Source organism: Dendrobates tinctorius, unplaced genomic scaffold (genome assembly GCF_039654945.1).
Source record: "Dendrobates tinctorius isolate UK_male_01 unplaced genomic scaffold, ASM3965494v1 ptg000008l, whole genome shotgun sequence".
Taxonomy (NCBI): domain Eukaryota; kingdom Metazoa; phylum Chordata; class Amphibia; order Anura; family Dendrobatidae; genus Dendrobates; species Dendrobates tinctorius.
In genome coordinates, this window is record NW_027361676.1 from 22,894,746 (window position 1) to 22,919,025 (window position 24,280).

General features: G+C 42.2%; 1 protein-coding gene across 3 annotated transcripts in view; it reads right to left on the minus strand.

Moving 5' to 3' along the window:
- CTSO (cathepsin O) overlaps nt 1-24,280 on the minus strand; it is a 39,150-nt gene that overhangs the window by 8,656 nt on the left and 6,214 nt on the right. For 2 of the 3 annotated variants that reach the window (XM_073576433.1, XM_073576432.1), the window contains exons 3-6: nt 14,774-14,913; nt 13,124-13,291; nt 7,826-7,947; nt 4,402-4,565 (exon numbers count right to left, since the gene is read on the minus strand). In XM_073576433.1, the coding sequence (XP_073432534.1) occupies nt 4,402-4,565; nt 7,826-7,947; nt 13,124-13,291; nt 14,774-14,913 (594 nt within the window). Of the gene's footprint in view, nt 1-4,401; nt 4,566-7,825; nt 7,948-13,123; nt 13,292-14,761; nt 14,914-24,280 lie in introns of all 3 variants that reach the window. The other variant, XM_073576434.1, reaches the window with a different exon arrangement.

The following is a 24,280-nucleotide window of genomic DNA, read 5'->3' on the forward strand; positions in this document are numbered from 1 at the left end:
TCTGAGAAGTATAAGAGCAAGAAGATACATTTTGCATTTCCGAGTGACAGGCCATAGTAAATATATATGTATTTATTTGAAATATATTCAAATAGTCATTTTTAAACTACATTATCTGACCACTATGCCGCTCACTAACACACAGTGAAATATACAACCATTGTTAAGATGACCTGTCACATATCTATTCTAGTAACTTCTTGTATTTTCTGAGTTTTTTTGCTTTTAGAACTTGTGTTCCCGTTATTTCTCCCAGACATTAACCCCTTAACACTACATAATGGATTGATTTGTCGAGGAGCAGGTAAGGGTGTGTGTAGTGGACTCAAGCCCTAAGCCCGTTCCACATAGGACAGATGCCTACTATGTCACACAGCCAGCATCACCCTCTAACAGCAGCAAATGGTGATGGAAATCTTACTAGCACAGATCGCTGCAGTCAATCGCTGACAGCTGAATTTAAAGGCCGCACTCCTGCTCGGACATTTGTTAAGGAGCCATCACCCCCCTACTTTGTAATGCAAGCACAGATTGCCAATGGGCAGCTTTGGCATCTGAGGGCCTGCTGAAGTGCCTCATTGGTGCCATACCTGTGAAATTCAGCCCCAATGCACAGTACAAACAATCACAGGTTCAAGTTCCCTATGGGGACTGAACAAAAAAAACTTTAAAAAAAAATAGTGATCAGTGCTGGGAGTACAAGACAGACACACTTTTAAGGAAGATTTGTTTTCTTCCTAAAACGTGTATCTTATAGGCCAATAAATATGGTATACATAGACAAAAATGATACACCTTACTTGCTGATTCATATACACAAGTTAAAATATAGCTTTTTTTAAATAATTATAATGTACAATAACAAATTATATTGTGGTACCGTGTTAGCCAGAAAAATCAATGTGAATACTTTTCTGCCCACTGATGACGAAAGTATTCTTGGAGTGATACCTTTATTGGCGAACCAGAGAATAATATATGTTTGCAATCTTTCAGAGCACAGGGGCTCCTTCTTCTGCCTGAAGAAACTTTGAGCCTCCATACTCTGAAATTTCTCAGTGTTTTAATACAGAGAATAAAATTCTAGTCAATCTGTATACAGAGGGCTGTTAATTTATACCATTTAGGTTGTGCTCTTATGAAAATAATAGCCGGCGCTGTGACTTCATACTATCGAGCTGGCTCCAGGCTGTGCGAGCGGCGTCTCCACTGAAACAACCAAGTGGTTCGCTGGTCACTTACATCGCGCACCTATGATGGACTACACCACCAACTAAGTGACATCTTACGGTATGTTCCCACGGTCAGTAAACGCTGTGGGTTGGACACTCCGTACCTCCACAGCATCAAACCCACAGCATCCAGATGTTACAGCATAGTGGATGGGATTTCAAGAAATCCCATGTCCACTATGCGTGCACGGACACCTCCGGCTTACCTGCGGAGACGCATGTACGGCACATCTTTCCACACCGCAGCATGTCTATTTATGTAGCGGAGATACTCCGTCTCCGCTGCGTAAATTAACCATTCACTATCATTAGATGAGATAAAACCGCATTATCTTTCTAGTCACATGTGTATTAAGCACGGGAACGCAGCTTACTACGCATCTATACTCTCTATAGAATAGGTAGTCAGTATCAGATTGGTGGGTATAAGACATCAATACCAAAGTCCAGGACAGCCTCTTTAATCCAAAGTTATACAGTGTAATAATATTAGCAGAATGCACAACCAGAGACATTATATAACTGCCATCAGAACTAGGAAACTCTTCTGCTCGTACTCGGGTGTTAGTCTGGCTATTACTTTTAAGAAAGTGACAATAAACCAGCACCGAGGTTAAGTTACTGGCATCCCATTTGGCCCATTAATGTCTTATATTTGGGCTGTTTTAGAGGATGCTGCTATGGAACCTGCTGTGGAATGGATGTACTTTGATCCGACGAACGGATTTATCGATATTGTTCATCTATGCAATGCGCATGCGCTGGGAGCGGCGCCTGCGCTCTAATGCGTTCCACCAACTGGAACAGGATGGAGACTTGCGGTCCAAGAACTGCGGTATGGCGTCTCTATTCTAATGCGCTCTATTGACCGGATTATGATGGAGGCTTGCGGTCCAGGGACAGGAAATTAGTTCCCTATGATCTGTAAGTCTTTGACAGCGCGCGTTATAAAGCTGAGCAACAGAGCAGCTTTCTATTCAATGTCAGACTGATTTGGTGACAAGATTGCAGGCATCCCCGGGCACTCCCCTGATCTGTAGAGAAGAAACGCGTTGGGAGAAGGGAGGATACTAGAGGAATGGAGTCTGCCAACCAACAGTGAGAGGGGAATTGGCAATTGCCCCCCATGGATGGGTGAGACCATTCCTTATGCTTACAGTGCCATGCAAAAGTATTCGGCTCCCTGGTACTTTTCCACCTTTTCCCACATATCATGCTTCAAACATAAAGATACCAAGTGTAAATTTTTGGTGAAGAATCAACAACAAGTGGGACACAATTGTGAAGTTGAACAAAATTTATTAATTATTTTAAATTTTTGTGGAAATTCAAAAACTGAAAAGTGGGGCGTGCAATATTATTCGGCCCCTTTACTTTCAGTGCAGCAAACTCACTCCAGAAGATCACTGTGGATCTCTGAATGATCCAATGTTGTCCTAAATGACTAATAATGATAAATATAATCCACCTGTGTGTAATCAAGTCTCCGTATAAATGCACCTGCTCTGTGATAGTCTCAGTGTTCTGTTTGAAGCACAGAGAGCATCATGAAGACCAAGGAACACAACAGGCAGCTCCGTGATACTGTTATGGAGAAGTTTAAAGCTGGATTTGGATACAAAATGATTTCCAAAACTTTAAACATCCCAAGGAGCACTGTGCAAGCGATCATATTGAAATGGAAGGAGTATCATACCACTGCAAATCTACCAAGACCTGGCAGTCCCTCTAATTTCCTTATTCTCAAATAAGGAGAAGACTGATCAGAGATGCAGCCAAGAGGCCCATGATCACTCTGGATGAACTGCAGAGATCCATAGCTGAGGTGGAACAGTCTGTCCATAGGACAACAATCAGTGGTACACTGCACAAATCTGGCCTTTATTAAGAGTGGCAAGAAGAAAGCCATTTCTCAAAGATATCCATAAAAAGTGGTGATTAGAGTTTGCAACAACCCACCTGGGAGACACACCAAACACGTGGAAGAAGGTGCTCTGGTCAGATGAAACCAAAATCGAACTTTTTGGCAACAATGCCAAACTATATGTTTGGCGTAAAGGCAACACAGCTCATCACCCTGAACACACCATCCCCACTGTTAAACATGGTGGTGGCAGCATCATGGTGGTTAAAATTGATAGGAAGATGGATGGAGCCAAATACAGGACCATTCTTGAAGAAAACCTGTTGGAATCTGCAAAAGACCTGAGACTGGGACGGAGATTTGTCTTCCAACAAAACAATGATCCCAAACATAAAACAAAATCTACAATGGAATGGTTCACAAATAAACGTATCCAGGTGTTAGAATGGCCAAGTCAAAGTCCAGACCCGAATCCAATCGAGAATCTGTGGAAAGAGCTGAAAACTGCTGTTCACAAACGATCTCCATCAAACCTCACTGAGCTCGAGCTGTTTGCCAAGGAAGAATGGGCAAGAATTTCAGTCTGTTGATGTACAAAACTGATAGAGACATACCCCGAGCGACTTGCAGCTGTAATGGTAGCAAAAGGTGGTGCAACACAGTTTTAAGTTAAAGTGGTCAAATAATATTGCACGCTCCACTTTTCAGTTTTTGAATTTCCACAATAATTTAAAAAAATGGTCCATGAAACGGATATGCAATAGGAGTTTTGGTTAATCTAGCTTGTACTCTATATTGCACACTGTATCTATAGGCATATACGGGTGATTTGTATGTGATATTAAAGCACAAGGAAGGGTCCATCTGAGAATTATAAGGGACTTATTCTATTCTTGTGCTATATGGACCAACGTCCAACTTTGTCTACATATACAGATATTTTGATATGTTAATAAGGACGGAGTGAGGGTAGTTGGATATCCTTGAATGAAAAAAGCATTGTGATAACTAATTTAAAAGAAAAAAAAAAGGTGTGTCCTGTTTAGATCATACAGTGATACAGTTTAATTCTGTGGTATATGAACCCAGGTCTGACTTCAAGTAAATTGATGTGGTATAATATGGAGAATTGTTTTGTATATAAGGACTGAGGGTCCTATAGGTATTCCACAGTCAGCAAACTGTATGTTTGTTTGTCCTTGCGCGTGCACTTTATGGAATGAATCTTTTAATTGATTAACATAGTATATTAGTTTTATTTCCAACATGCTAGTCCCCAATAAACCAGATGTGCGTCCATCTTACCTGACCTATCAAAACCAACCACTAGGACGGCGTGATTGGAGTGTCCACTGGAACAGTGATGCTGAATTATACCTCCAAGGTAATCCTGCCAGCTCACCGCATCGACGATGACTGCCAAAGGGCCAACATGTATCAACAAGCTCATCATTTCCTCTTCACAGTTACTGGAGAAGAATATGCCTAAGATTAAGAATAAGCATTTTCCTCATGGAGGATATTAAGAGGTTATCTAGGTCTAAGTGAAGCACTGGAAATATCTGTTATATTGCACAAAAACACTTCTAATCATGAAGGACAGATCTTAAAACTATTGAAAAACCACAACTCTGCTGTATAGACATGCTGGGAGTTGTAGTTTTGCAACAGCTAGAAAACTACAAGTAAGAGATCACCGATTTGTTTACTGTGACATTCAACAGATAATACCTGATCAGCCGATGCCTTTAATGGCTCACTTATTCCAAGGACCATGGCTATACTAGAGAAGTATTGTCCATTACTATGAAATCCCTTCTCAATGTCTATATTTTCTGCCAGTAAAATAATAACACCTATACTCATTGCCAGTGCCATTCCAGTGATGTCGGCACTTGCTCTCCCGGGAATCATGTGACATAGTTATGTCATGCGATCCATGTGATCATTTAGGCCTGGCTTCATTCTCCCCGACTTCAGACATATGGCATACATCTGGTGGAAGTCAGAGAGCAGCAGCTCTCCAGAGAATCCTGACAGTGCATGCAGTGCACAGTGTGAGGATTCACAAGCCTGCAGTCACAGAGTTAAAGCACCCCCTGATGTCAAGTGGATTAAGTCGAAAGTTAAAGCAGTTGTCGGTTTGAAAAAAAAATTATTTCGAAGTATTTAAAAGATAAATAGGAACAACTTAGTAATCTACTTGCAAATAAGGAATGCTTTCAGGTACTGGATCCCAGCTTCCAGTTTGTGTGTAAGTCTGCTATGACGGCATACCTACAGTGGGGCAAAAAAGTATTTAGTCAGTCAGCAATAGTGCAAGTTCCACCACTTAAAAAGATGAGAGGCGTCTGTAATTTACATCATAGGTAGACCTCAACTATGGGAGACAAACTGAGAAAAAAAAATCCAGAAAATCACATTGTCTGTTTTTTTTCATTTTATTTGCATATTATGGTGGAAAATAAGTATTTGGTCAGAAACAAGCAATCAAGATTTCTGGCTCTCACAGACCTGTAACTTCTTCTTTAAGAGTCTCCTCTTTCCTCCACTCATTACCTGTAGTAATGGCACCTGTTTAAACTTGTTATCAGTATAAAAAGACACCTGTGCACACCCTCAAACAGTCTGACTCCAAACTCCACTATGGTGAAGACCAAAGAGCTGTCAAAGGACACCAGAAACAAAATTGTAGCCCTGCACCAGGCTGGGAAGACTGAATCTGCAATAGCCAACCAGCTTGGAGTGAAGAAATCAACTTTGGGAGCAATAATTAGAAAATGGAAGACATACAAGACCACTGATAATCTCCCTCGATCTGGTGCTCCACGCAAAATCCCACCCCGTGGGGTCAGAATGATCACAAGAACGGTGAGCAAAAATCCTAGAACCACGCGGGGGGACCTAGTGAATGAACTGCAGAGAGCTGGGACCAATGTAACAAGGCCTACCATAAGTAACACACTACGCCACCATGGACTCAGATCCTGCAGTGCCAGACGTGTCCCACTGCTTAAGCCTGTACATGTCCGGGCCCGTCTGAAGTTTGCTAGAGAGCATTTGGATGATCCAGAGGAGTTTTGGGAGAATGTCCTATGGTCTGATGAAACCAAACTGGAACTGTTTGGTAGAAACACAACTTGTCGTGTTTGGAGGAAAAAGAATACTGAGTTGCATCCATCAAACACCATACCTACTGTAAAGCATGGTGGTGGAAACATCATGCTTTGGGGCTGTTTCTCTGCAAAGGGGCAAGGACGACTGATCCGGGTACATGAAAGAATGAATGGGGCCATGTATCGTGAGATTTTGAGTGAAAACCTCCTTCCATCAGCAAGGGCATTGAAGATGAAACGTGGCTGGGTCTTTCAACATGACAATGATCCAAAGCACACCGCCAGGGCAACGAAGGAGTGGCTTCGTAAGAAGAATTTCAAGGTCCTGGAGTGGCCTAGCCAGTCTCCAGATCTCAACCCTATAGAAAACCTTTGGAGGGAGTTGAAAGTCCGTGTTGCCAAGTGAAAAGCCAAAAACATCACTGCTCTAGAGGAGATCTGCATGGAGGAATGGGCCAACATACCAACAACAGTGTGTGGCAACCTTGTGAAGACTTACAGAAAACGTTTGACCTCTGTCATTGCCAACAAAGGATATATCACAAAGTATTGAGATGAAATTTTGTTTCTGACCAAATACTTATTTTCCACCATAATATGTAAATAAAATGAAAAAAAAACAGACAATGTGATTTTCTGGATTTTTTTTTCTCAGTTTGTCTCCCATAGTTGAGGTCTACCTATGATGTAAATTACAGACGCCTCTCATCTTTTTAAGTGGTGGAACTTGCACTATTGCTGACTGACTAAATACTTTTTTGCCCCACTGTATATTGATGTGTTTCAAGGGGGTTCGCAGAAATTTAAGATAAGTCATCCCCCTTTCCTGCCACTGCATGGATAAAGAAGAGGGCTGGCATAGCTACTAAAATGAGCCAGTCAGCCATCTCCACTTAGGACTGCTCATGATTTGACACTTAAGAGAGGGGAAAGATGGCTCTGTCCTGTATTGAGCACAAGGCAAAGTGGCCTTTTTCTGGCCAGCAAGCATCTGCATAGCGTTTTTCTTTCCTGCGGTATAGGAAAGACTGTATACAGAGACACACTGCAAAGAAATGGATACCACGCAAAATATGTTTTTTCACAATGGGCTCCCATTGTGGACCGCTGGCTGGCATCTATGCTGACGGTGGCCAGTATTGAGCAACTATCTTCTTAGTGTATGTGCCACGTTGCGCACAGGTGCAGTGTGTACTTAGCCTAACAATGCAAATGGGAAAAAAAAAAAAGAGAACGAGTCCTTATATATTTTATGTTAAAACGCGAGAAGGAAAGGAGCATTGACCCTGACTAAACCAACAGTTTAGCTTTGGCCTTTTCAGTGGTAACTGATTTGCCTTCTGATAAAAGGAATAAAAACAAATGATCTCTGTCCTTCAAACTTTTCTTTCTATTCCTAGAACTTCCAATTAGTATGAGACAAAGCGAGACAGAACTTGAGCAGGTCAGTATCTTATGACACATCAGCAAAAAATGGCTGATCGGTGAAGGTGCCGGGTGTTGGACCCCCACCGATCTCACATCCATAGCTCAAATATAAGTCATCAATACATTGTGACCGGACATCCACTTTAGTGTAAAACAGATTTGCAAAGTAAAAAAATAACATTCACCTGAAGTCATAAGCTTTATATCCCTTTATAGAAACACCATCTCCTGTCAAAGGAAAATAATGACAAATTCCAGTTCTTGCTTTAAAGGGGTATTTAGAAGATTCCACAAGCTTTGTATGCGACTAAACAAGAAAAAAAAAGTTAAAAGTTGTTTAAAGTTTTTATTTAAATTTGTTTTCCAAAATAAAACAAAAACAAATCATCAGCAATGCAACTTGTGTTTCAGAACCCGTTCCCGCTGTGGTCAATTCTCATTTTTGCTCCCCTTCTTCCAAGACTCATAACGGTTTTATTTTCTGACGAAATAGCTGTATGAGGACTTAATTCTTGCAGGATAGGCTGTAGTTTTGAATGACACCATTGATTTTACCATATAATACACTGAAAAATGAAAAAAAAAAATCCAGATGCAGTGAAAAGGTGAACCCCCCCACCCCTCGCAATTTCAACAACTTTTGTGTGATGTTTTTATGGTGGTCATTGTGTGTTAAAAATTAAAACTATACAAAAACAAATAAATTCAAAGGAAAATGATCTCTCTAAAACTAACAAAATCACAGCAAATTTACAGGGAAATCCTCAATTTGAGACAAGAATTAAATAGGGCTATCCTTGATGACTTTGATAAAATCGTTAAAGTATCGAAGTTTCAAGTATACTCTGAAACGAACAAGCCAACGAGATTCATGATGTCCAAACTGAAGAATGAGAGAGTCCGTAGTAGAATATACAAAATTAAAAACGCAGCCGGAGATACAAAACAACACCCGACTGATATTGTAGAGGAATTCGCATCTTACTATAGAAAACTATATAACTTAAACGGAGAGAATGCAATTCCTCAACCAGATCCCAAAAAAATAAATGAGTTCATTAAGAAACTAAAACTTCCTAAAATCAGCCCACCAGACCTTTCACAACTTAACTCACCTATACCAATCTCAGAAATTATAAAAACGGTAAACTCACTAAAGTTACAAAAATCGCCTGGCCCAGACGGTCTAACAAACGAATACTTCAAAAATTTTGCAGATATTCTTATCCCTTATATGGCAAAAATTTTTAACCAAGTTTCGGGGGGTGGGACTTTCCCTGGGGAGATGTTGGAAGCAACTCTCATTGTGATTCCCAAGGCACCAAATAATCTAGAAGAAGTGAAAAACTTTCGCCCAATTTCCCTGATAAATTCAGATATAAAAATCTTTTCCAAAATACTAGTCACAAGATTAAAAGGAATCCTACCAAAACTAATCAACGATGACCAATCAGGCTTCATTGAAGGCAGACAAACATCTGACAGCACTAGGAGGCTTATCAACATTATTAATAGAATTAAACTCTACCCGAACCCCCTCAATACTCCTAACATTAGACGCCGAAAAGGCTTTTGACAGGGTCAACTGGTCTTACCTAAAAACTGTTCTTCTAAATTTTGGTTTCAACAACAAATGGATAGAAACGGTTTTCACTTTATACTCCCAGCCAAGTGCCAAAATCTACACAAATAACACCTTATCCAAATCATTCTATATAAATAATGGGACAAGACAGGGATGCCCCCTCTCGCCACTGCTGTTCGCCTTGGCGATAGAACCATTAGCCGAAGCAATTTGCAGAAATGAAAAAAAAATCACGGGGATCAAAACCCCGTCTAAACAATTCAAAATAAGTCTATTTGCAGACGATATGTTGCCATCACTCACAAATCCGATACAATCCATTGCAACATTGCTCAAGATAATAGAGGAATTTTCACAAATATCAAACTTTAAATTTTATAATAGTAAATCGAAAATCTTGCAATTCTACCTTTCAAACACCACAATAAACTCTATTAAAAATAAATCAGAGTTTGGTTGGGAAGAGGAACAAATATCACACCTAGGTATTGTGTTTAAAAAAAACAGTACGCAACACAGTTAATGCAAATTGCGTGACATTTCTGGCCACTATCACAAAAGACCTCCAACCCTGGAAAAGCATAGGCTTGTCGTGGATGGGCAGAGTGCTAGCAATAAAAACGGTGATTCTCCCGAAACTATTATACATTTTTAGGGCTCTCCCTCTTACCTTTCCAATAACATTCTTTAGTAGCTGCAACAAAAAAATCTTCTCCTTTGTTTGGGGAGAGAAAAGAGCTAGAGTAGACAGAACAATTCTCTATAAACATAAATACAATGGAGGAATGGGGATCCCAAACATCCTAGCTTATTATCACGCCACTCTAATCAAACAAAGCCAATACTGGATAAATGAGCATGTCAAACCATCTTGGATGGTACTAGAAAGAGACCATAGCACTTCATGCCCCCTTAAAAATCTTCTTCTCAACCATATATTCAATCTAAAAAAATACAGACTAAATCACCCTATTTTTCTGGCAATTACCTAAGCTTGGGATCACCTTGCCTCACTGAATAAAACTGGGAAGTCAAATCTGAAAGAAAATTTCCCAATATCCCTGATTGCTTCTGTCTACGGATTCTCTGTACCTGAAATATGGCCAAAAAATGGCATTCGAAAGTTGGGAGATATTCTCGCAACGGATAAATTACTCAGTTTTTCCGAGATTAGAAACAAATTCAATCTACCCTCCTCAGGCTTTATGCAATATTGCATAATCAAGGAGTACCTACAAAAATTTATTAGCATGGTCCCTCCGAAAACAGAAGTAATTCACTTCCTTTTAAACAATTCAAACCATAAAATTTTCTGGAGCACTAAATTCCTCTACAGCTATTTCAATAAGGATAGCAATTTCACAAAAAACAAATATATGTTCAAGTGAGAGAAGGATCTCCAGTTCTGTGCAACAAAAGATCAATGGGAGAGGGCAATAAAAGATTCATATTCTTCAAATATATCAATACCGCTTCACAAATCATTTTACAAATTATTAACAAGATGGTACATTACTCCCTCTAGGATAGCACATTTCAAACCAGATTCATCCCCATTATGTTGGAGAGGGTGTGAGTTCAAGGGAGATTTGAAACACATATTCTGGACATGCCCAGCTCTCACAGAGTTATGGAATAAGATTTCCATATATATTGGAGGACTTCTTGATAAGAACTTTACTCTTTCCCCTCAAACAGCTCTCTTTTTCTTAGACATGGAGGACGTACACCACTCAACTAAAAAAGTCATAATACATCTTTTACTGATAACTAAAAATATGATAGCCACCTTCTGGAGGAGAACTGACATACCAAGGTTCTCTGACATTGTGGATAGACTAAAGACGCATAATACCTTGGACTTAAAATTCTCAATAGCAAATGGATGCTTGCATAAATACGACAAAAAAATGGAGCTTATGGAACACTAAATACCAAGTCTTAGATTAGTTAAGGTTTCTTTGTTGATGACTTTTTTCTTTTTTTGAGTTAAAAGTAGCTTTCTTGCTATTTTCAATGTACATAGTTTGAACATAGAAATTCATGGAAGACCAAGACAGTTCAATATTGAAGTAGATATTCAAGTCTTTACAGATCTGTCTTTGTTACTATTAAAAATTCTTTCTCTCCCTTCCCTATCCCAAACCCTTTCCTTCCCCTTTTCCCCTACTTATCAATGCGAATTATTACACAAACAAAGAGCATGTTTTGTAAAATCTGTTAAAATGCCTAATAAAAATATTTTGAAAATAAAAATGACCTGATAACATGATTCTTCAGGTCACCAAACTTGTATAGTTTTGTTTTTTTTATTTTAGTGGTGAAAAAAAATATCTAAAATTTGTATTAAAAATATATACCGTACATACTCGAGTATTAGCCGATCCGAGTTTAAGCTGAGGCACCTAATTTTACCACAAAAAACTGGGAAAACGTATTGACTCGTGTATCAGCCTGGTATGCATTGTCCCCTCATCCCTATCCTACTTTGAATGGCCCCCTCATTCATATCCTGGTGTGCATGGCCCCCTTATCTCTATCCTGGTATGCATGGCTCCTCATTCCTATCCTGGTACGAATGGCTCCTCATTCCTATCCTGGTTTCCATGGCTCCTCAGCAGAAAAACATTAAACAAAAAAAAAACACCATCCTACTTATCTTCCTGCGCTCCCTTGTGTCTTGTTCCGATGCCAGCAGCTGCCGGAATATTCACTGCTCTCCACGATGGGACTATAGGAGTGAAGAGCAGTGAGTATTCATTGCTCTTTAGCAGTGAGCACAGTAGCAGCAGCCGCTGGGCGACGTGTGCCCTGTAATAAAGGGAATGAATATTCACTGTTCTCCACGCCCATGGGAGTGGGGGGCAGTGAATATTCATTCCCTTAAGTAGAGGGCACATATACTCGCCCAGCAGCTGCAGGAAGCAGGCTGCTTCGACTAGTGTCTGCTACTAAAGAGAAATGAATATTCACAAACAGCGCAGTGAATATTCATTTCTATTCAGCAGCGGGCAGAGGCTTTTCCCGCCCAGCGGGCTCCTGCCTCCGCCACTCCCCATCCATCTTGTGGGACCCTTACTTGAGTATAAGCCGAGAGGGGCTTTTCCAGCATAAAAAATGTCTTGAAAAATTTGGCTTATACTCGAGTATATACAGTAATATTAATTTGTTATAATTTTCTGGAAACCATATTATTTTTCTGTCAATTGAGCTCTGGGAGAGATTTTTTTTGTGCTGCTAGCCAACATTGTTTTTTAGGGTACATACAGTGATTTGATCGCTTTTTATGGGAAATGCCACAATCAAAAAATGGCAATTCTGACATTTCAGGGTTTTTTGTTTTATGGAGTATATCTATGGGTTAAAATTTAATAGATCCGATTTTTACGAATGCAGTAATCCTAAATATTTTTGTTAATATCTTTAGTTTATATTTTTATATTTTAGTCCCCATTGAAGGACTTGAACCTGTTATCGTCTAAGTGATTGCTCTATATATTGAAATAAAACTGTATTTCAGTAAATTGGTAAAATCATGGTCTCCTATAAAGCCCAGGCACAAAAGTACAGACATGGCAACCAACGGGAGCTTCAGTATGCCATGGCTACCCACCAGCACCACATGATCACGTTGGGGCTTAAAAGCGTGCATGAAATGCCATATCCAGAGGAACATGTGAAGAATGCCACAGAGATTGACAGCAGCAATTAAGGGGTTATCAGTATCATTTGGAGCCCAGTTCAAATGGCTTTTGTTATATGCAAATGTCCCAAGTCTGCTCCATGACATAATGGTACATCATGTAGCAGGAACAAATGAATGTTTGCAGTTACACTACAGCTACGTAACAACATGCGCCTGATGTCTAAAATAAATCTGCACATAAAATGTAATTACCTGATACAGCCATTTCAAAGCACTGTCTGTGGATCCCCCATCGCAGCCTCTATCCAAGTATGAACAGTCAATGACCTGCTGTACACTGAGGTCCAGCAGCGAGTGTCCCCTGATAGCGTAGGCAGACTCCACAGCACCAACTACACTGAAGGCCCAACAGGCACCACACTGAAAAGAAGCATAAATCATAATAATAGGAGGTTAGAATTATTTCCACATAATATACGTTACTGGCCTAAGCAAATGGTGAAAACTAATTGTGTGAAATACCAAAAAATGATGGGTTTTATTATGCTACTTAAATTGCGCCATCATATTCCAAAGCACTTTATAGATATTGTAATAACTGTCCCCATTGGGGCTCACAACCTACATTCACTTTCAGTATGTGTTTGGGTTTGTTTGTGTGGGTTTCCTCCCACACAAACATACATACAAACTCCATGCAGATGTTGTCTTTGGTGGGACTTGAACCAACAACCTCCGTGCTGGAAGGCTGCAGTGCTAACCACTGAGCCATGGTGCTGAGTTGAATTGGTGCAAATCTTCCATTGGCTTTGGTGCTGGAGCACACAACTCTGCATGTACAGTATGTAATGTCTATAATGCGTGTTCTTTACATTTAGTACTGATTAAATCCTAGTCAATGTTAATAGTAGACTTGTCTTTGTGAGAATGGAACCACATTTGTATTATGAAAAGATAAAGCAAATGAAATTCTCGAAACGGTAAAGGTGGACAACTGTACAGAACTATCTACCCTTAAACTTCCTCAACTATTGTTAAAGGGGTTGTCCACAGTAAACTAATGAGTAGAATGAACAGAAGTAGCTGAAGGTCACGTTCTGATCAGCATCCACTACGGAGCTGTGCTGTCCAGGCAACATTTACATCCAGCCACGGATGGAGCTAATAACAGCTGATCAGTGGGGAGCCAAGTGTCGGACCTCGATCTGATAATGATCACCTATCCTATTATGCACTCTTTTACCAATGGGGAGACTGGGGCCATTGCTCTTCCTTTTGGTTCAGCTTTATACAAACCTGTTACAATGTCATGGCTTCTTAAAGGGAACCTGTCAGCTGATACGGTTTGGGCACCATGTATCAGCCAGCGGCTTTGTGATCACAGCCATATGTTTGTCCCTGAAATACTGCTGCATTTCAAAGAACAACATGCTTTTAATAGCCGACGATGACCGAGCCGCACAAGTGAATACAGTGCCGGCAAAACAAAATCTTTACATGTAAAATCCGTAAAATGATTTTACTTCTTAAAAGTGCACTCAATGACGGAGAAAACCAAAAGCTGTAACATCTCATACTGCTCTGGTATAATGAAAGCTGCACTCTGATTGGTTGAATGTTAAGATTTTGTGGTTTCGTTGAACTTGTAAAGATTTTATTTTAGTAGTACATGTTTGCTCCCTATGGGCTTCTCCCCACCCGCTAACAGTGACTGATGAGTCTCTGCCTATAAGACAATATACACCCAGCAGCTGAGACGTGCTGACCAAGGTTTGGGTACCATGCATCAGCTGACAGGTTCCCTTTAAATAAGCAGTAGCCATTCTGCCAATTTACCATCAACAAAGTTTCAACATTTTACATAAAAAAGGGAAAAAAATCCTATTTCACCATGTAGCTTACATCCAGCTGATTTTTCACTTCGGTCACCATGTTTTTATCTCTCCAGTCAAACCTCAGAGGTGAAGGATCTCCTTCAAACATTTTCTTATAAGGCACATAATCATCCAGGTTCTTTGAAGGGTAACTCCTCAGATAAATATCTACATAGAAAAAGGCATTGAAATACCACCATCAGGAACGAAGCCATATTGAATCAGAAATATGGAAAGATAACAGAAACATATCTTTCATGCCTTAAGCTTCTGAGGACTAGGCCTGGAGTGATGTCATGGGCACGTTATGCTGTAACGATGAGGTTGCCCCAGGCCCACTAGTCAAGAGGAGGGACCGGGGAAGCCACAAGTTAGGAGGAGGCTCATAGGTTTGGGTCCACTGAGGTTCTGTCATTCTGACAAACTGAGCCGTGCTTCATGCTGCGCTACTTTATCAGAAAAGAGACACACACAGCTTTAATATACCGCTCTAGCAAAAATTAAGAGACCACTGCACAGTTTTATAAAAATCAGCTTCTCTCCATGTCTGACAGCCATTCCATTCCTGTGTCAGTTGAATTCCAACCAGAGTACACAGTGGCGGATTATAATGAGGTCAATATGGGCAGTAGCCCAGGGTAAATTGCCCCATTATAATCCGCCACCGGCCACCGCAGCCCACCACTGATAAATCCCTGCTCTGTGCACACAGGACCTGTGATGAGGTCACGGGAGGGGAGGAGTCAGGGGTCACATGATCAGGCTTCTCAGTCAGAGGCCCCTGATCATGTAACTCCTGACTCCTCCCCTCCTGTGACCTCATCACAGGTCCTGTGCGCACAGAACAGCCCTCGATGTATGCAACTATGCAGGACTCTGCTGTGCTGCTTGTCATCGTGCTGAATCAGTCAAGTATGTGTGGGGTCAGGAGGGGTTTACAGGGTGGATGTAGCGCGTGTGTACGAGGCATACGGAGCGGAGCCGCGTGTGTACGAGGCGTACGGTGCGGAGCCGCGTGTGTACGGAGCGGAGCCGCGTGTGTACGAGGTGTACGGAGCGGAGCCGCGTGTGTACGAGGTGTATGGAGCGCGACGTGTCCGGAGCGGAGCCGTATGTGTACGAGGTGTACAGAGCAGAGCCGTATGTGTACGGAGCGGAGCCGTATGTGTACGAGGTGTACAGAGCAGAGCCGTATGTGTACGGAGCGGAGCCGTATGTGTACGAGGTGTACAGAGCAGAGCCGTATGTGTACGGAGCGGAGCCGTGTGTACAAAGTGTACGGAGCTGAGCCGTGTGTTTACGGAGCGGAGCGAAGCCGCATGTGTAAAAGATTTACAGAGCGTGGTCGCGTGTGTACAAGGTGTATGGAGCAGAGCCGCATGTGTACGAGGTTTACGGAGCAGAGCCATGTTTGTACTGAGTGGAGCTGTGTGTGTGAGGTGTATGGAGCAAAGCCGCTCATGTGCGAGGTGTATGGAGCGGAGCCGCGTGTGTACGAGGTTTACAGAGCAGAGCCATGTGTGTACTGAGTGGAGCCGAGTGTGTACGAGGCATACAAAGCGGAACCGTGTCTGTATGAGGTGTGTGGAGCCATGCATGTACAAGGTGTATGATGGGGGAGCATTCATACCTCCCAATCATTCCAGATTTTGAGTCTGCGCCACTGCCCCGACTGGGAGCTGACTTTTCCCGCGGACACAGGAGTACACTGGGGAGCTCCGAGGAGCACTTGAAAACTTGCACATGACGTTCCATCGGAAGTGACGTGCTGGAAGCTGACCGTAAAAGAGGTAATTTCGGGAGGAGATTGTGACAGAACCATGGAGGCACGTCAGGGAATGCTTCAGATCCATCACCGTGTCCTACTCCGACAGCGGGATTGCCTTGGACTCGGGGATGTCGTCCATGTGAGTGGATCATAATATGTTCTGCACCAGGAGGCACAGGTGGGCACTACAATGTGAGCCAGACTGGTATGGTATCTATCTTTATAGAATTTTTCTTTCTCTCTGTTTCTTTCTCGCTCTCTGTTCTTTTTCTCTTGCTCTCTGTTCTTTTTCTCTTTCTTTCCCCTCTTTCTCTCTCTAATCTTTCTTTCTCTCTCACTGTTCTTCCTTTCTTTCGCTCTGTTCTTTCCGCTCTCTTTCTCTCTATTCTTTCTTTCCCCCTTTTTCTCTCTCTCCCTCTCTGTTCTTTCCCCTTTCTTTTTCTCTCTATGTTCTTTTTTTCTGTCCCCTCTTTTTTCCCCCCTCTTTCTTTCTCTCTGGTCTTTCGTTTTCTCTCTCTGGTTCTCTCTTTCTCTCTCAGTTTTCTTTTTTTTCTCTTTCTTTTCCTCAGTACCAGCCACTGTGCCCATAATGCCAGCCACTGTGCCCTCAGTACCAGTCAGTGTGATCAGCAGTGCTAAATGAGTGTGGTTGTGGCGTGGACATGGGTGTGACTAGTTGTGAAATGGGTGTGGTCGGGTGGCCGATAACCAATCATCATAGTGGAAGTCGTCTGTTTCCATCAACTTTGTTATATGTGGGCAGTGGGCACCTCTAGTAAGGTGGGCACGAGATGGCGGGTCTTGTCACCTCTGCCTCACACATAAGTTACTATGAGGTGTATTTTATTCCTGCCACGTTTCTTTCTTGGCCTACTGAGAGAAATGTTTTGACCAGCTGAACGTTATACAACCTGAGGATTGTGCATGTGTACGCTGCCCGCATGTAGTAATGTGTGTGTGTATATATATATATATATATATATATATATATATATTTACACTTACTCCAACCCCTATATAAACCCTGCCACTCCGACCGCCGTCCACTTTCCTATGCTCCTGTTCCAATCCTGGGGTCTTTTTTGTCCCCCCTTGGTCCTTCACATACTGAACATCTGGGACATGACTAATATTGCGCAATGTGCGCTTGTTCGTCGGCAGATGCAGCGTCGTGTCCAGTGTGTGAGGAGACGGCGACTTGTCTGTGGCGTTAACCCCTTGTGATACCTATGTGATATGTATGGTGTGTGCATGAAGAAGATAGGTATCCAGATTCCAGATTAGATGATCACGAGTCTTATTGTTCACTTTTTGCATTTAATTCAGCACAAGTAGAGAAGAGCTGAACTTGACCGATACATGACCTGTTAGGAACACGGTGGTTTCAGTGAAAAACAACCACAATGCGCCTGCGTAACACGAGCTGGCCACGAGTTCAAAGATTAACCACGCAGGCGCCAAGCATGAACGTGTTATATAAGCATTACTTGCAGAAAGTACTGCGCATGGTTGAACTGATATCTGATTATAAACAATATAAAACAAAGGGGACTTTCATTGGGGGGTAGGGACGTTTCCAGAAGGCTTTATGGACGCATAGCTTCTGTGATGTTGTGTTAACTGGATGTTGCCTCTTTTACCCGTCGAGTCCCCCGAGGGAGGAGTGATGCTACAATATCCGGTAAAAAAAACGAATTGATGCTTACTTTTCTCTATTTTATAGATGATGATGATGATGATCAATGTAATGCTAGACTAGTGCTGCTATAATTCATGTGCCTATAACACACATATCAAAGTGTTACCTAAGTCATTACTTGCTTAAATATTTTTTTTCTGTTATCTCATTATTAATAAAATATAAATTGTTTTACCGAAATAAAGACCTAGCAGTCTTTTTGCCTAATTAGTATATTAGTGAGCGCTACGTAAGTAAGGGGCTTGCCCCTCTCAAAGTGAAAATTCGGTAAGACACCCCTCTGCTGCCATGTTGGGCACAGCCCGTGACAAGGAGCGTCTCTTCCTGTGTATCCGGCCACAGGCTGCACACCAGAGGCTGCATCTTCTATCTGGGGAAGTTCATGAAGCAGAAGCCTCTGTGTGACTCATGTGAAGTAACTTGTCTGACAGGTCATGGGTCCAGATCAGCAGGTGATGGCAGACTATTAGCTGGTTTCAATGTTAGGTACAGGTGAGTCAGGACTAGATGTTGGGTGGAAGCCTTCCAGTATTTGTAAAGCCTCGTGCCCACGCTGAGTATTTGGTGAGTTTTTACCTCAATATTTTTAAGACCTCATGGACACGCTGAGTATTTGGTGTTTTTTACCTCAGTATTTGTGAGGCCTCATGGACACGCTGAGTATTTGGTGTTTTTTACCTCAGTATTGTGAGGCCTCGTGCACACGTGTATTTTCTGAGTTTTTTACCTCAGTATTTAACCCCTTCCCGCTCCTTGACGCACAGTATGCGTCATGAAAACTAGTGACTTCCCGACCCCGTCACATGACTGGGGGGCCCACAGAGTCTGAACAGCCCAGGGCCCTGGCTACCCTTAATCCACACCTGATAGTACACCTCATTCTACTTAATGCGCTTCTGATTAGGTGATTACCTGAACCAAATCTTATTTAACGAAGGAAAGTATAAAAAAAAACACTCTGCTGTGGTGTTCACAATCCTCTTGCAATAGGACAAGCTGGATGGCAAAACAAGTGCTAGTAATATCCCAAAAGTAATAGGAATGAAAAAATAACTTTTAACCATGCCAAAAGAGTTGAAAAGAAAAGTCTTGAGTGAGGAAAAGAAGGGCTCAATTCTGGCTTTACTAGCAGAGGGATACAGTGAGCGTCATGTTGCCTCCATCCTTAAAATTTCAATGACGGCAGTCCATTACAACAAGGTCAAGCAGCAGACATTGGGGCCAACAAAGCTACAGACTGGCAGAGCGCGAAAACGACTCTCCATTGACCGGGATGACTGTCATCTTATTAACATGTCACTCAGCAACCATAGGATGACATCAAGTGACCTACAAAAGGAATGGCAAATGGCAGCTGGGGTGAAGTGCACGGCAAGAACAGTTCGTAACAGGCTCATAGAGGCAGAACTCAAGTCATGCAAAGGTAGAAAAAAGCCTTTCATCAATGAGAAGCAAAGGAGAGCCAGGCTGAAGTTTGCCAAAGACCATAAGGATTGGACTATAGAGGACTGGAGTAAGGTAATCTTCTCTGATGAGTCTACTTTTCAGCTTTGCCCAACACATGGTCATTTAATGGTTAGACGGCGACCTGGAGAGGCATACAAGCCACAGTGTCTTGCACCCACTGTGAAATTTGGTGGAGGATTGGTGATGATCTGGGGATGCTTCAGCAAGGCTGGATTTGAGCAGGTTAATTGTTGCAAAGGACGTATGAATAAAGCCTCATACAAGGTTATCCTGGAAAAAGAGTTGATTTCTTCTGCCCAGGCAATGTTCCCCAACTCTGAGGACTGTTTTTTCCAGCAGGACAATGTGCCATGCCACACAGCTAGGTCAATCAATGTGTGGATGAAGGACCACCACATCAAATCCTTGTCATAGCCAGCCCAATCTCCAGACCTGAACCCCATTGAAAACCTCTGGAATGTAATCAAGAGGAAGATGGATAGTCACAAGCCATCAAACAAAGAAGAACTGCTTAACCCCTTAGTGACAGAGCCAATTTGCAGCTTAATGACCAGGCCAATTTTTACAATTCTGACCACTGTCACTTTATGAGGTTATAACCCTGAAATGCTTTAATTGACCCTGCTGATTCTGAGATTTTTTCATGACATATTTTACTTTATCATGTTAGTGGTAAAATTTCTTCCAAAGGACTTGCGTTTATTTATGAAAAAAATGGAAATATGGCAAAAAAATTTAAAATTTTGCAATTTTCAAACTTTTAATTTTTATGCCCTTAAATTAAAGAGATGTGTCACAAAAATACTTAATAAATAACATTTCGCACATGTCTGCTTTGCATCAGCACAATTTTGGAACCAAAATGTTTTTTTGTTAGGAAGTTATAAGGGTTAAAAGTTGACCAGCGATTTCTCATTTTTACAACAAAATTTACAAAACCATTTTTTACAAACTTTTTACTTCAGAACCATTTTTTTTTTATTTTCCCAAGTGTAAAACGAGAAAATGAACCACAAAATTTGTTGTGCAATTTGTCCTGAGTACGCCCATACCACATATGTGGGGGTAAACCACTGTTTGGGCGCACGGCAGAAGGGAAGGAGCGGCGTTTGACTTTTTCAATGCAGAATTGGCTGGATTTGAGATCGGATGCCATGTTGCGTTTGGAGGGTTCCCTGAAAAATGCCCACAGGAAAATTGCCCACACGGAAAATTGCCAATTGCAGCATCACAAAGTTTAAGATCTATGATTTTTGAGGTGCAAGGTGAGGATGTTCACATGATATGTGATTAACTTGTGATTTACAGTTGATCTAGTGCAAAACTGCAAAAATGAAGATCTGTGTTTGTAGCAGTCTGTCATTATCAGCAATAGATATAGTCTGCTCTCATCTCTCACTGATTCTGCCTTACTCCTCCCACCAGCCCAAAACAGCAGCACCTGCAGAACCAGCAGCAATGTGATCTAGAGGAGCTATCACTGCTATCAGTACTCACAAAAGTATCACTGTATTATCTGTGGAGTTACATGGGACTGCTGGTCAAATCTAATACATTATCATCTCAGTGGGAGCCCACCAAAAGCTAGGAGCTGCTGGCAGAGATAGTTGTTCCTGGAAGCCCAGAAGTCACAGCAAAAAGGTGAAATTCTGCCACTTGTACCACCTTGTGTACTTGCTGAGAATGTTTGTTTTTGCAGTGGTGTAACTGGAGTCCGATGGGCCCCAGTGCCAAATTTGGACCCTCCCGCCCACACACGTGTTGGTCAGCTGTATGGGCCCCTGTAGTATTCTAAATTCTATAAAGACTTATGAATTGCCCCTTTCATTATGTAGTAAAATGTCCCCCATCCTGGTATATATGCCCATCATCCTGGTGAATAAGTCCGCATCCTGGTATACAGTATGTGTCCCAATGCTGGTATATATGGTCCCCATCCTGGTATGTATGGTCCAAATGGTCTCCATCTTGGTATACAGTGGGGCAAAAAAGTATTTAGTCAGTCAGCAATAGTGCAAGTTCCACCACTTAAAAAGATGAGAGGCGTCTGTAATTTACATCATAGGTAGACCTCAACTATGGGAGACAAACTGAGGAAAAAAAATCCAGAAAATCACATTGTCTGTTTTTTTTTCATTTTATTTGCATATTATGGTGGAAAATAAGTATTTGGTCAGAAACAAGCAATCAAGATTTCTGGCTCTCACAGACCTGTAACTTCTTCTTTAAGAGTCTCCTCTTTCCTCCACTCATTACCTGTAGTAATGGCACCTGTTTAAACTTGTTATCAGTATAAAAAGACACCTGTGCACACCCTCAAACAGTCTGACTCCAAACTCCACTATGGTGAAGACCAAAGAGCTGTCAAAGGACACCAGAAACAAAATTGTAGCCCTGCACCAGGCTGGGAAGACTGAATCTGCAATATCCAACCAGAATGGAGTGAAGAAATCAACTGTGGGAGCAATAATTAGAAAATGGAAGACATACAAGACCACTGATAATCTCTCTCGATCTGGTGCTCCACGCAAAATCCCACCCCGTGGGGTCAGAATGATCACAAGAACGGTGAGCAAAAATCCCAGAACCACGCGGGGGGACCTAGTGAATGAACTGCAGAGAGCTGGGACCAATGTAACAAGGCCTACCATAAGTAACACACTACGCCACCATGGACTCAGATCCTGCAGTGCCAGACGTGTCCCACTGCTTAAGCCTGTACATGTCCGGGCCCGTCTGAAGTTTGCTAGAGAGCATTTGGATGATCCAGAGGAGTTTTGGGAGAATGTCCTATGGTCTGATGAAACCAAACTGGAACTGTTTGGTAGAAACACAACTTGTCGTGTTTGGAGGAAAAAGAATACTGAGTTGCATCCATCAAACACCATACCTACTGTAAAGCATGGTGGTGGAAACAACATGCTTTGGGGCTGTTTCTCTGCAAAGGGGCCAGGACGACTGATCCGGGTACATGAAAGAATGAATGGGGCCATGTATCGTGAGATTTTGAGTGCAAACCTCCTTCCATCAGCAAGGGCATTGAATATGAAACGTGGCTGGGTCTTTCAACATGACAATGATCCAAAGCACACCGCCAGGGCAACGAAGGAGTGGCTTCGTAAGAAGCATTTCAAGGTCCTAGAGTGGCCTAGCCAGTCTCCAGATCTCAACCCTATAGAAAACCTTTGGAGGGAGTTGAAAGTCCGTGTTGCCAAGCGAAAAGCCAAAAACATCACTGCTCTAGAGGAGATCTGCATGGAGGAATGGGCCAACATACCAACAACAGTGTGTGGCAACCTTGTGAAGACTTACAGAAAACGTGTGACCTCTGTCATTGCCAACAAAGGATATATCACAAAGTATTGAGATGAAATTTTGTTTCTGACCAAATACTTATTTTCCACCATAATATGCAAATAAAATGAAAAAAAAACAGACAATGTGATTTTCTGGATTTTTTTTTCTCAGTTTGTCTCCCATAGTTGAGGTCTACCTATGATGTAAATTACAGACGCCTCTCATCTTTTTAAGTGGTGGAACTTGCACTATTGCTGACTGACTAAATACTTTTTTGCCCCACTGTATATGCCCACTTCCTGGTATATATGTCCCCATCCTGGTTTACATGGTCCCCAATCCTAGTGTATGTGTCCCCGTTCTGCCCCTATTGCATAATTAAAAACAAAAACATTCTACTCACCTTTCCTGTACTCCCACGTCGCCCAGTGTCCTTTGTATCCACCGCACAGCCGGGCAGCTGACATCAGAGTGTGTGCCATTGTCAAGCGCCGCTCCCTGTGGCTGCACCTCCGACATCAGTTCACAGCCACTGCATGTGTTGCAGTGCAGCATGTATCGCAGTGCAGGGACCCGACGGGTCTCTGCAACACCATGCATGTCATCTGGATCTGCGTCTTCAGTGAGGACGGAGATCCAGCAGAAGCAGGCATCTGTGCCCCCGTGCCTGCTCGTGGCCTTCATCGCTGCGACCACAGTCGTTGCACCTCTGTGTTTTTTTTTCTGTTGGTGAACCAATGGTCTTACCAATGTGTGTTTCCCTCACCCTGTGTTGTCTGAGTGGTGTTCTACCCGTGGGGATCGAGTGCGGGCGTTCAGTGGGATGAGCCCTGGTTTTTGCGGGCTCTTGAAAGACAGCCAGGTCAGCAGACAAGAGCACCCCCTGACCCATGTGTCTCCATAGTGATGTCTCTGACCAACACAGGAGCCAGAAGTGCCAGAGCAGCGCCACTCTCCTATTGATTTCAGTGGCAGTGAATCTGGCGCCTGCACTTCCTTCCCTGTCCACTTATGACTACCAAGATTAAGAGTGAACAGATCCTACATAGTTCTGTATCATACACATATACTGCAGGTGTAGGCAGGCATAGGATGAAAGAAAATGCAGAATGGATTTGATTAAGGGTCTCTAGGCTCATTCACACCACACTGAGAATGGAATTATTTTTAGCACAGTGGACTGACAGCTCGTAAGAACAGAATCTGTCCTCTGGGGCTAGGTATGAGTGAACCGAACCTGTAGAACCCGGAGAAGTAAGCTGGGCCCACAGACCTGTGGTGAAATCCATTCTGCATTTTCTTTG